This window comes from Haliotis asinina, chromosome 11, assembly GCF_037392515.1.
Source record: "Haliotis asinina isolate JCU_RB_2024 chromosome 11, JCU_Hal_asi_v2, whole genome shotgun sequence".
Lineage (NCBI taxonomy): Eukaryota > Metazoa > Mollusca > Gastropoda > Lepetellida > Haliotidae > Haliotis > Haliotis asinina.
Genome location: NC_090290.1, coordinates 2,817,238 through 2,830,977, shown reverse-complemented (window position 1 = coordinate 2,830,977; position 13,740 = coordinate 2,817,238). Strand labels below are relative to the sequence as shown.

At 40.0% G+C, this 13,740-nt stretch overlaps 1 protein-coding gene across 1 annotated transcript in view; it reads left to right on the top strand.

Moving 5' to 3' along the window:
* LOC137256057 (secretin receptor-like) overlaps window positions 1-8,840 on the top strand; it is an 81,551-nt gene extending 72,711 nt beyond the window's left edge. The window contains exons 9-14 of the mRNA XM_067793738.1: window positions 166-226; window positions 2,130-2,199; window positions 3,506-3,603; window positions 4,955-5,099; window positions 5,359-5,400; window positions 5,811-8,840. Coding sequence (XP_067649839.1) covers window positions 166-226; window positions 2,130-2,199; window positions 3,506-3,603; window positions 4,955-5,099; window positions 5,359-5,400; window positions 5,811-6,146 — 752 coding nt within the window. The 3' untranslated portion in view covers window positions 6,147-8,840. The remainder of the gene's footprint in view (window positions 1-165; window positions 227-2,129; window positions 2,200-3,505; window positions 3,604-4,954; window positions 5,100-5,358; window positions 5,401-5,810) is intronic.
* Window positions 8,841-13,740: the final 4,900 nt, after the last annotated feature.

Below are 13,740 nucleotides of genomic sequence, written 5' to 3'. Positions count from 1 at the left end.
CCCGTATTTCACCATTAGAAAACACAGGAATTGTACCCTTCCCCGCGCTTTGGTAAATGAGGCTAAGAGGTCCATGACCATCCTGGACACGTGCGCTGCTATGTTTGATAAATAAAAGTACATTGGAAACGGAACATGTTTGTTAATAATATCTTTTTTTTTCAGGAGGGCCGTTGGTTTTCGTCATTCCATGGGTTGCCGTCCGGGCCAGTCTTGAAAATAAGTTGTAAGTAATGGCGATATTTGCCTTGTAAACCGATATGATGCTCTGGAGTGGGATAAAATGTTAAGCGGAAAGTGCTTAAGTCGAGACAGACACAAATTAAATAGCTTGGATCCTTGGCACGACTTCACTAGTTAGCCAAAGCGAATACCGTGAATCACAATCACAAGATAAATGCCAACGTTATCATCGAAATCCAAAACTGCACTTTACTTCTATTATTCATGATGTGTATATATTTATTCTTTCTCAAAGCAGTATGGATGCATACATTTCTATATTCCTAATATTAAGCTTTTTGAAAAAATAATTAATGTACACGGGTTTTCAGTAATGTGCCAATTATTGCCCTTTGTATCAATTATTGAGATTCGAACTACAGTGTCGAAGCTTTGGTACTGTTTGAATAAATAAAGTTAACCGTAGCCCAAAATATAATATGGCTTGAAAATGTGCCTTGTATAATTATACACTTTCATGCATTTGAGTTTCATTTACGATGCACTTTGACATCAATATGAAATAGGAAAAGTGATTTTATTTTGCCAAAGGACTATAGACCAAAACTGGTAAAGGGGATCCTAACTTTAACTAAATGTTGCCACATTTGCAGGGATGTAATATTGATATACTTCTGACTACAAGGACAGAACTTTGAACTACTTGTATATGGAAATGGCCTTGCACACCTATCTGTTACGCAACTGGACTGTTCTGTGACGGTGTGAACCATTACACGACTGTCACTTAAACGAGTCAGAATGGTAATAAATGTCAAACTAAGGGGTTTAACCTCTATTCATCGCTAGCCGTCGGACAGGTACGGCGGCGGGCCGCTGTCACACACATGCAGCCAATCTCCTTGAGACTTGAGGACCTTTGACATGACACTCCCGACGACATCAATCGAGTTTCTTGTATATGTTTATACTTTAAGTAGCAAAACAACACTACTGTCATATCGACTCGGGCATATTTTATATGTCTGAACTTTATTTGAAGCATCCGGATTGTGTGTGGTTAAAGATGTGTCTCCTGATTGTATGTAGGGTTCTCCCGCCCGTGAAAGGTTACCATGGTTTTCAAGGATTTCACCTGAGGATCAATTTACAAGCACTTCGAGACCAGCAAGGGGTGATCGGAAAACGATGTCCTTCACAAAGGATGCTGAGAATCATTCTAATCATTTATGAAAAATGCGAAAACACCAATGTGTCCTGCGCATAAATCGGAATTATTTGCATATTTTCTGCTACAAATCTGTGCATCTATGACAAACCTGCAGGAAGTAACACTCTGCCATGTAATGTGAGCCGGATTTCCAGAAACGAAACCATTTTGCAGACCGCGTATAAATACCGTTAGAGTCATGAAAGGTCAAGGTGACATTCCTCTCCGTATCATTGCATGGAGTAATAAAATTTCAGCTGATGATTTTACCTATCTGTAGCAATCCAGCTGACCCTCTATGGTACATGAGTCCACCACTAGATAATGCAATAAAAGTGTGGACATTAGTACAAGCAATTTGCAATAAGCAATTTCATAATCAGAAAAGACTTGTCCATCTTGTAAAACAAATAAATATAGACTTGTCCATCTTGTAAAACAAACCGAGAGAGAGAGAGGCACACACACATACACACACATACATATATATAGTATATTCATGTCATTCTGAACGACAACAATGGTAAACAGACGTTCATGATTTGGAAATGCACGGATGTCCATGAGGAAGGCGTACTGGACATGGCTCAGTTTTACTGCGCTTTATAGTCAGTCGAAACATGCAAACTGATGTGTTACAAGGTTCTGGCAGATTTCAGGGTCAGGTTAAGGCGAAACAAATGTCAGGTGACCTTACTTGCTAATAACATGATTTCATCTTCTTGGCTTTCTTCAGTTGTTGGAACACTAACCCTACTCCGGGATACTTCTGGATCATGAAGGGTCCTATAGTCGCTATACTCGTGGTAAGTACACTAGACTTACGTGTACAAATTCGATGTGTTTGGTGTTAGATTTGCGACGACGTGCCACTCTTTTGTTGCTTCAAACCCGACTCTGAAACTTTCATCATGAGAAAGCAAATATTGCGATGACACTGCTGATATAGCAACAGATCCTGTATCGGTTTAAAAACACAACTCGGCTCCTGAAGTTGTGGTTGCCGTTAACCTGCTTCCTCTTGTCGAGTGTACACGTTTGAAGGATGTAATGTTGATGACTGACGATTTGGTTCAGTTAAATCATTTCATGGTTTTGCCTCATTTGTGAGGGAAGAGTCATGGTCAAGTATGTACCTTTCATTTTGATCTAACATACATAAAATTGTAATCCATACGCGAGGTAAGAATATGTGAAAAGAAATGAAAGTAAACTTATGAGAAAACGTTTTCTAATGATGAAAGTAAGGACATAATTTACATTTTTACATTACATGTTTTGCCAAATATGCTTGAATGTGTATATATGATCAGTTCCGAAGTGCATACTACGTGTTTTAGGAAGCATTAACCGTATCACTGATTTCAAACATCCCCTAAACTTTAACATTTAACATATTTCCAGTATGTCACAAAGGGTCTGTATCCTTCTTCAAATGTGAAGATTTATTCTTTCTTAGGACTAATGCTTCATACGCTAACAAATGAATATGTAAAGATTCGACCTCCACGTATTGTTAAACGTGTGTCGGATGTACATACACCATGCAACTGACAATGATATTACGGCGCATCCTCTGATTTGGCCGGTTTTGTAAAATTAAACTGTCTTTTTCAAGAATGGCAAGGGTGTGAAAGCAGTCAACCAATCTTTGGAACTTTTATTGTTTTGAGACAATCTACACAGGTCAGATTGTCAGACTCAGTGAACTGGCTGATTTCCATTTGATATCCATTTCCCTGTCCGTTTTTCTGATGATGTGAGTCACTGGATTGTCTGGTTCAGTCGATTATTTTCAAATCATTGTCATGCATACACGATGCCATTTAGAAAGTGGTCAAATGTAACATATTGTATTTGGGCGACGCCTAACGTGCTCTGAATTTAGATGCTAGCGATTAGGTCTCTGACTGATGGCCGGTGTTTGAATCCCGGATGGGACTCGACCCAACAAAAGTACTTGAATCTGTACTTTACTAAGAAAGCGTAAGGTCAATATAACATACATTACACTGTCATACAGTTAAACTGTTTCTGATGTCGCGGAACATATAGTCGGGTTGAAAACGCAAATAATCTACTAACATTACATGTATTTTATTCTTTTGCCAGGGTTGCTTTGTATTTTTCGTGAACGTGGTGCGGGTTTTGTTTACCAAGCTGCAGGTGACAAGGAACAGTACGCCTAGGGCGAGAAAATATCGGTATAGGTGAGTATCCTTAAGTATATATATATACTCAAGAGTAACAGTGTAAGACATAGTGTACATAATACACAATACAGTGTAAGACATAGTGTACATAATACGCAATACAGTGTAAGACATAGTGTACATAATACGCAATACAGTGTAAGACATAGTGTACATAATACACAATAAAGTGTAAGACATAGCGTACATAATACACAATAAAGTGTAAGACATAGCGTACATACTGTGTATGACTAAGACATGCAGTAAACCCACGTCAGTACTTTAAGAGTGAACTCACTTTGATCCAGTCAATCTGGTCACGGCTTGTTTACAGCTTTTGGAAATCAGCGCTCCGCCCAGCGCATTTTATCATATACATGTACTTCACACTATTCAGGGGAAGCATGTTTTCCTTTAATTACTTCATTTGAAGTCATTTCCTATACGAATTTGTAGTTTATATGAAAGAAAGAAACAGACTGAAGTGGTTTCAGGGCTTTTGTGAATTGGCAAAAATTGAAAGTCAGATCAAATTTTTAGAGGTAACAGGGGCGGATAACTCCACGTCAAAGAGAAACAATTTTGTACTTCCTGTATTCTGCGCTGCGCATTTGTCATCGGAAGTGAGTTACATAGTCACACATACTATCGATTCATCGATAGTTTTCGTTTATGCCATCGATTAATTGCAATCGGTGACTCAGCAATTGCAATCCATCTATAGGTACATCGTTACCGTTACAGTCCTAGTCCACACCGGGCGTCGCTGTCGGGCAACGATAGAGTTCATGTGGGGGGCAAATGTGACTGGTCTGGCACCATTCCACGATATATGATTACTATTATTGTTACTATCTGTGCAATTGTGGGACTTAATGTGTTGGATTTAAGATAGTATTTAGATAACTTGGGGTAACAACGTTGAAAAGTAGATGGAGTCGGTTTGAATGAGAAATCTTTATAAAAATATAGTTGAAAAAGGGTCTTGCCGATTATAGTGCGTGAGTATAGTCTTACGCTGCTTTAAAGAACGTTCTAACAATAACACGGCGGGTGCCACAGATCGAGTAACAGTTTTCTTATATCATCACCACATACATTCCCACAGCTACGGGATTAGTTGAGAGACACACACACACATATATCATAACTTTGCATACCAGACAAGCTGGCCATACGGAATACTCAAGAGAATGATAAGAACCCGTTTATTTTAAAGCGCGAACATAACGTTATTTAGGTGGCGAGAGGCTGAATCACAGGCTGACTATACAGCATCACCAGATGAGTGATAGAGTTTAATTTAAACTTTACGAAGAACTCTTATATAAAATAACTATCCCATCATATATAACGCTCTTTTCAGGAGGTTGGCCAAATCCACCCTGGTGCTGATACCGCTCTTCGGCGTCCATTACATCATATTCGTTTTCGTTCCCGACGGAGCGTACATCAACCCCACGACAGAGTTAGTTAGACTATACTACGAGCTTTTCTTCAATTCATTCCAGGTAAATATTTACAGTCATATCACTGTTACCTACCTTTACCCATCGTAATTACTGGATGCTAACTTTCACACATTTGGGCCCTGACAGCTGTGTTTTTCGGTTTTTCACATGTTATGTTATTTTTATGGTTGGCACATTCCCATGCAGATAAGCGCTGGTATGTTTTCCATGGTCACTGGATATCGATCGTGTATGCGCGCGCATGTCTGTGTGTGTTTGCGATGATACAAAACTTAATGCAAAATTTATTCCTCTTCAGGGGTTTTTCGTTGCCTGCCTCTTCTGTTTCTGTAATGGGGAGGTAAGGATATCGTCCAACGTTATCAAATTTAATAGACACGGTACAGGTAATGTATATTTACAGCTTTGAATCACAAACATCATGGATACATGTCAGTCGCAGAGTCCACTGGTATCTGTTCTTGATTTATGGTTGTGGCCGGGGCGGACGAGATGTCATCGGGTACTCATGATCAGTAAACGCCTCATTGAGAAAGGGAAATCTATATCAACGAAACATAGAAACAAGACCAAATCAGCAACGGGTATAAATCATAGTCAAGTGGCACCTTGTGTTTGCGGAATATGGCACCTGTCGCAAATCCGTCAGGAAAAGGCATTCGTACGCGTTGTAAAGTTCAAGATACAGACAATAATCTAAACAAACACATTCTCTAATGTATTTTAACCTGTTACTTTTTTCTGTCTCAGGTACAGTCTGAACTGAGAAAGATGTGGATACGGCACAAATTGAGAACCAACTCCAGGAAATTCCAAAGGATATACTGGCACGCTTCTTCATCCAGTGCACGACACAAAAATAACGGCAACTGTGACCAGAAAAACAAAATAAAAAACAAGAGCAAACCCAAAGACAAAGACAAGGAAGTGTTAAGTAAACATGACTCGGAGCCGAGTTCCTGTGACAGAAAACGATTCCATTGTTTCTATGAGAATGGCAAGTGTTATCGAGCAGCAACGCTGCACAGTATTCCTAGAGATGTTGGTCCCGTCGCTGTCGTTACAAAGACTAACAGTTTCGTTTGACAAAGAAGGGTTGGTTCATATCCAAAACTAGATGGGTGGCTAGAGATGCGTGATCTCACATATCCACGTTGGAGAAGAAGCACAGTGTGATGAGGCGTTTGCCTTGACGCATCCCAAAAATACATTACAATGAACACTTGTTTCAGAACACAATATTCTGACCAGAAGTCTTGCTGTTGAATTCTACTGTTGGATTCTTATACATCAAAGGTTTCCGTGTGTTCTTCGCTGCTGGTATCTAATTAGTTCCTTTATCAATTATTGTTAAATTATATTCAAATATAGATGATTAATTTAATGTTTTCATTTTCAAATTTGTTTTCTACACCTTAGTCATTTCCCCCCTATTAATTGTATTGTTTCAGTTATTGAATGGTTTTGTTTTGGGGAAGATTGTCCATGTTTTCAGGCTGGAAGGGATTCTGCTGTTGCAGCCTGTATCAAACAAAGACGATTTTTCTTTTGTATGGATGTTCACATGTTGATCTGAAATATTTCGCGGTCGTGATCATGCAGACACAATGTATGAATCCATTTGGTGGATAGATGATGTAGGTGTCGTGTGAGTTGTGCATGATGCTGCATGTACACGACAACAATTTCTACATCCTAATCAAAGCTGATCTAACAGCGTGACTGCGACTGTGTCATGAGCTTGGCTTCGTGACTCAATGTGAAATAATTGTCGTGTGAAAGGTGAGCGTGTGCAGGCCTATCGATGACATCTATCACAAGAACACACACAAAGACAAAGCAACTGTGCAAGTGAAACACGGAGCCATATGACGCAATTCAAAAAGGTAAAGTCAACGGACATCAGTTTTCTCACGGATTAGAATTTTCTTCACACTTGCAGCCATTGAAGGCATTAAAGAAGACAGCAGTGCTGTAGCGTTGATTAGAGAAATATATATCGAGAACTATACAACGCATTGTCATTTATATAAAGACAGTTCATCGACTGAACATCATCAGCTCTGCAATGTCACTTCTACAGCCTGGATCTGAAGGGATATTTGTACAAAACGAAACAGTTGTTGTTCTTGGTTACCTGATAAGACGTCAGCTGATCTGGTCACTGTGCTAAATCCACTTGCGACATCGAGGATGACAGCGGCAAACTGTATACGTTATCAACAAACGTCTGTGAGATACAATTTTCAATGATGCTTGGTTGAAAATTGGGAATGCACGCCTATCAGTCGTACTAGAAAGTGGTCGTGTATACACAAATGTGAGCAATAGAAGCTGATTCTAGTGAAACAGTTTAGTTAAGTTTACGAATGCTACTACAACTATGTAGAAACAGTCACGTGCTTTTGGGCAGCCATTGCAAATTTCACACGTATGCATCCTATAGGTGTAAGTGAATTGTTGAACGACTGTATTGGTTGACAAAATCTGGTTACTTGTTTGTTTGGTGGATTTGTGAAATGGGTGAATCTTTGTTGTGTTTCACCACAGTGCTCTTGAATGTAGAAAACAAGTGACTCTAATATAACATCCAAAAACAATATATCATGTGGCCGTAAGATTCCCTGGTAGGGATTAGAGAAACGGTGTGTACAATTTACTGCTCTGCTTCTTAGAGAGAAATGTAATTCACGGGTTTTAATGAGCCAGGCTGGGTTCAGATGAATCGGACTATAGTCGAAGAATATTTGTCCAATATAAGAATGATGGGCTTTCAAGAGAAAAAAAAGTTTTGTTAAAAATTTATGAAAGTATCGTTAGTACTGAAGAACAAATTATAACAACGCTCAACATGTGGTCGCGATTTTGGGATCTGATGCGGGGCAGCACCATTCGGAGTTGCGTCAGCTGGGATAGTCAGAAACCACTAGTTATGGGTCGATACACAGTTCAGTCCGAACATGTTTGTTAGATTGTCAGCAGCATACCCCTGCTCCCGGGCTTTACATACGAGTTACCTAAGACGCTGACACGCTGTGATACAACACTGTTGAAAGTAAACTGTCCCCATCTCGCACCCATTTGTGTGTACAGTCTGCCTGAGTTCAAATGTTTCACTCTTCCCAACGAAGGGTGACAAACGCCGGTTCGCGTATCAGGTGCATCTCAGCACAGTATCATACTAGTCGCGGTCAGTTCCACCAGCCGTTTGTCACACGTCGGTGTGAAGTGTGAAAATCGAAAAATGTTAAATGATAGTTTTCTGTGAGTGATCATAAAGCACCAGATTTCAGATCGTGTTGGTTAGAGTTGTTTCAGGACCATGTCGTTTATGTTGTGCACCTATCTCTTTTTCGAGTTATTTAATCATTCACCTTTCTCACCTGAACCCAAAAGAACTGTAACATTACTAGCCTTATTCATCCCTTATCCATTGATCCATAATGAATTATTCTTGGAACAAATGCCATCAGTTGGGCAATGCTGTAAAATTAGTCTCGGACCTGGTCTGTAAGAAATGACTGTTGTGTATGACTAGTCCTTGGTCTTGGATTCTCTGGAGCAGGCCTATACACTCACGTGCAAAAGAACCCCCAAATAAGAATTATTACAATTGTGGTCTAAGTGGCTATATATCCCAAACACACATTAACATTATCTGTGAAGGAAAAACACCTGCTAAATGTATTCAGCGGTAAAAATGACTTTGAGCACCAAAAGGTGCCCGTATGCAATCTGAACTGTTCCCTGTCATCACTTACACCTGTATGACCAACAAAACATGCCTCGATTAACATCAGGGCAAAGAGAACGAGCAGTTGGTATGCTGAAGGTGGGAGTCACCAGCTCTCATGTTGCAAGAATCATAGGCTTCGCAAAACGGACAGTTGGAAGATTGGTCACACCTATGAGACAAACTAGCAGGACAGCAGACAAGCCAAGGCGCTGAAGACCAAAGGTCCTGCAGGGACAATGACTACAGGAGCGACATCATGTGATCAGACGACTTTTCCACTCTGTGGGGCGTCGTGGCAAGGCATGCTTTAACGCCGGAGGTGGTCACAAGCGTTACGAGAGACTTTCCTGTCTTTTGGAACTATTTATGTTGCGATGTGCGTGTTGGCATGTGCCCCAAACCCTTGCAATCAACCGTCGTTTGTAAACTAAGCTAAAACATGATCTCTATGATAGCCTACCGAATTGTAAAATTAGGGTTTTTAATTGATATCAAACTTGAACCATGTTTGTCACTGTTGTTTGAGAGAGAATAACATGCACGGGGACGTTTCTTTTGCACGTGAGTCTCTCAATACTGACGCCAGATATTAAGCTACACTCACATCAAACGTTTTATGTGAAGCGACAAAAAGAGGAAGGACAAGATCAGTGATATTTAACAAGGGCATGTCGGTATTCTGTGCTGTCTTTTGTCAATTCAGTGTATAAAATGAATAAATCTATTCTCTTAACGTTTTGTTGCTTAATGGTTTGTTCTTGTTTTCTGGTTTTACTGAATGACTGTCCTGACACTATATCAGTTATATCAGGGCGCCATTTGATTGTGGGTCCAAATCAAAATATGACTCATATTGAGTCACAGTTATTTCCTTGACACCGCTTGTCATAGTGGTAACAACACATGCAACTGTAAACAGGGGTACTCGGTAACTCAGTTATATCCAGTCTGACGTCCCAAGTCCGGAAGGATCGATAACAATCAAGTTTATCCGGTTTCGGTTTAATAAACAATATCCAAGAAATTATAAACCGGAAATCCTGCTGGCTTTAGTTGGGTCAGTGGGTCAGCACTACTCCATAACCACTAGTGACAGTTCCGGTTTCAGAAAGCTCACGGAACTGCACAAACGTGTATAACAAAAATGTACACAGCTCTGATGTAATATGTAACAAGGATCAAAATCATAATGATTTGAATGAACATGACAAGTTTATCACACAGTAACGGTACAGTGGAAACACCCCCGAGTTTCAACTATTTCATGAGGAAAGGTTTTCGTGCTCACTTGCTTGGAAGCATTCGTAGCACGTTTCTTCTTTTTTCCTTCTTTTTAATAAATCACGTAGATTTTGATTTTGGGTCCGAGGATCAGAATTCTGCTACCAAGGGATTTATTAATCAGGTTTTCTTAATTCCTTTTCGGACAATGACTTCAGTAAAGTCCTCATTGTGATTAGTGAATTAGTGAAGTAATTCAGACGTATATAATCACATTATGTCACTGATTTTCAAACACACTGTACATTCTTTAAAAATTAATTAACGCGGTTATGGCAAAATGAAGGTAATCATATTGTGCTGGAAAATATGAGTTACGTAACGAAATGTAAATAGCTTTTGGAACTGGAGTCTGGTTCAGTGGTGAATGAATATTTCTTCTCCATCGACTAGATGAAGCAGAATGTTCACCGTTGGAGAAACGTTTGGCCCTAAGTACATTGGACAAGTCGGCAGATTCGGTTGAGCGATTGTCATGGTGTTGGATGAGATAACCAGCCCACCAGGATCTCATTAATTGGTGGTTCACGGGACGTTGACGAAGTCCATGTAGGTCACCTGCTCCCGATTATGGGCCGATAGAGGGAGTTGTTCCAGTATGCCAATGCTACTTCACATACAGCGACCTTGCCAACCCTAACGCCATTGTTTTGTTATCACGAGATGTAAACCGAATAGAACACCTATATGATGAACTCAATCGTACGTTAGAGTCACAGTGTTTTTGCACAACTGGCCATCGCATGGCAGGGAATATGGGGACGAATTCCGCAAGAGCAGCTTTCCAGCCTGTACAAAGACGATGCCGAGCAGTAATTGCTGGCAATGGTGGTCATACAGTATACTGACTTTGACCACATCTTGTTGACTCAAGTGAACCGAAACAAAACGATGTGCTAGTGTATAGCAGACAGTTGCTGCGTTGGCGAACACCCTGTCTACAGACCACTTAAATTACCTAAAACATGTGCTTTTAAATTAACATAACCGACTCTTCTAAATATGGCTAATGCTTTCCCTGCCTCAAGACCTATCCGTGTATACTGCTCCAAATCAAATTTTAGTCTACCAGTCATTTAAGAATCCTTGGTAATGTCAGAGAGAATCTCGAATTTCTTCTTATGTCTAAGTATGCTACGACAATATAGAGGACTGCATTAAAGAGACTACACATCGTCGATTTGGAGAAAAGAAATTAATATCCTACTGCAGCTGCGAGAATCGGAAAACGTGTAGCGTCAGATTTGTAAATCTTTTGATATTTCAATCATTTTGTTGCAATCCTCATGCAATGGGCGTCTGAGAGGGTGGAGACTTGAAACGGGTCCTAGAATAACGTGCAGATCATTTGACTTGGCACCACCAATTTCTGTGACGGAAACAGAAAGGAAATGAGAGGTGGAATAGTATGTAAGAATTTACCATGATAAACAGTGTAAGAAATCCCCTTTGAACCAGCAAAACAGAGCAAAGACAAGTTTAAAATATTCAGATATTATATCATTTAGCAACGAGAGAGCAAGTTATACAAAGTCACAAGTCAATTTCACAATACATATTTCAAATACAATACAAATGCGACAAAATCTAAGGCAGTGGGTCACAAAATATATAGTTAAGCAAACTCACTAAAGTCTTAGTGAAATAGTCGTGCAGAATGTAACACAGTGAGCGGTCTGACGGCGGCTATGGAGATGAAGCGTTGGCAGAGGCAGAATGATGAACTCCAGCGAATGAATGTGAATGTGTGTCCCTGTGGCTCTCACAGTACGGCAACTAGCCTTTATATGTGCTATCAGTCATTTCTCGAAAGTACGAGCACCTTCTGCCATCGCAAACACTGTAAAATGCCCTCGAAACAATGTCTCAAAGAAGTAAACAAACAGGAAGTCAAGGGCAGATAATTCCCGGACAAGCCTGCTGCCGAAATCCTAAAAATGCCGATTATCTCTTATACGAAATGTGATCCATTATAATTATTACTTAATTAACAACAAAGTATACAGAAAATACACAGTCGTAACAATGTATGTATGTATGTATGTATGTATGTATGTATGTATGTATGTATGTATGTATGTATGTATGTATGTATGTATGTATGTATGTATGTATGTATGTATGTATGTATGTATGTATGTATGTATGTCATGACAGAAGGAACACTGAAGAGACATAACTCGTGAACGCCTTTGGTACCTATGCCATTGAGCCATATCATACGTCCCAGTTCGCCAGAGGTTGAAACAGTATTTGAATGTTCACTTAATTATCTCACCTCGAGGATGTGCCCTTGTTATTCTCGTGTTCTCGTGTGACTGGAGGGTATTCATGTATTTTACGAACGCATCTACCAGTATTCTCATTATCACATACTTTGAATAATTTTATTGATAGATTGTTGTTAACGCCGCACTCTGCAGTTTGCCAGTTATATGGCTGCGGTCTGTAAACGATGGAGTCTTTACCAGACAAGCCAGTGATTAACAGCATGAGCGTCGATCTACGCAACTGGGATAAAATTTTGTCAGCCAAGTGACCACCCGAACCTGTTAATCGCATCTTACTAATGGCTAATCCTAAAGCCTAATAATTTGTCTGAGCCGGATCTTCACGGGTCAAACTACAGGCTGAAACAGATCATATGAAACAGATTTCCAATTTATAATTGGTGTTGATTTTTATTTCTATGTAACCATGCATCTGTATACGAATATTAACTGAAATCGATGTCTACAAAGCTGAAATTCTGATTCACTTGAAAGAATCGCACCTGCACGGATCGATCAGAAAATGCAACATTTCTCTGAACAGATGGGACGGTCGGGGTAGCCTAGTGGTTAAAGCGTTCTTCCTTCACGCCGAAGGAACATGCACTTTGTCTCAATGGGACACAGGTATGTGAATAACATTGTTCGCAGTCACGAGTATCAACATACACACTCGCGCGCAAATACACATGTAATCATATAGATTCACACTGTAAACATATAAACACAGACGTCAGTCACTTTATGCTTGTAATAATAACGTTTAACCCACAGTCACTTCTCTACACCCCTCTGTCGAGATGGGGAACCAGTACTGACAATATCACTTAAAAAAGAACCCAGGAATCTGTTGGTAAATGAACAAATGGTGACCACATCAGTGCGTGCAAACACCTAGTCGCGGCTGCAGCAACGTGCAATTAACGTGGACAAAATAGTGTGTCACACTTCACCCATCTGTGAATGTGCCACGTAAGGAAGGGAAAGCCACAGTAACTCAGTGCGCCTTGTGACAGGAAGAGTTGTATGTTCCTCAGGGAGTTGCGATTGTTACAATGTTTCCGTTGAAACTGAATCCGCTGATCGGAGGAAAATATTAGCTCCAATGGGACTTGACATGTACAAGCATGCAAATCGTATGTCTTTTTTTGCCACAATGTTTAAAACCCGTATCCACAATTTAATCAAGTGCCTTGGCGAATATCTATGGATTGTCTCCCTTTGTTCGTTCCTCTTGAAACCAGTCGTACCACAATACTCCTATTCAAGCATGTTGTCCCATGTTTGACATACAAACATTCATTTGGAATCATTTTTCAGCTTCCAGCATTTCCGATACCGGGCACATGGTACTGAATGAAATATAGATGTTATCAGGTTTTGGTGCAGTTTC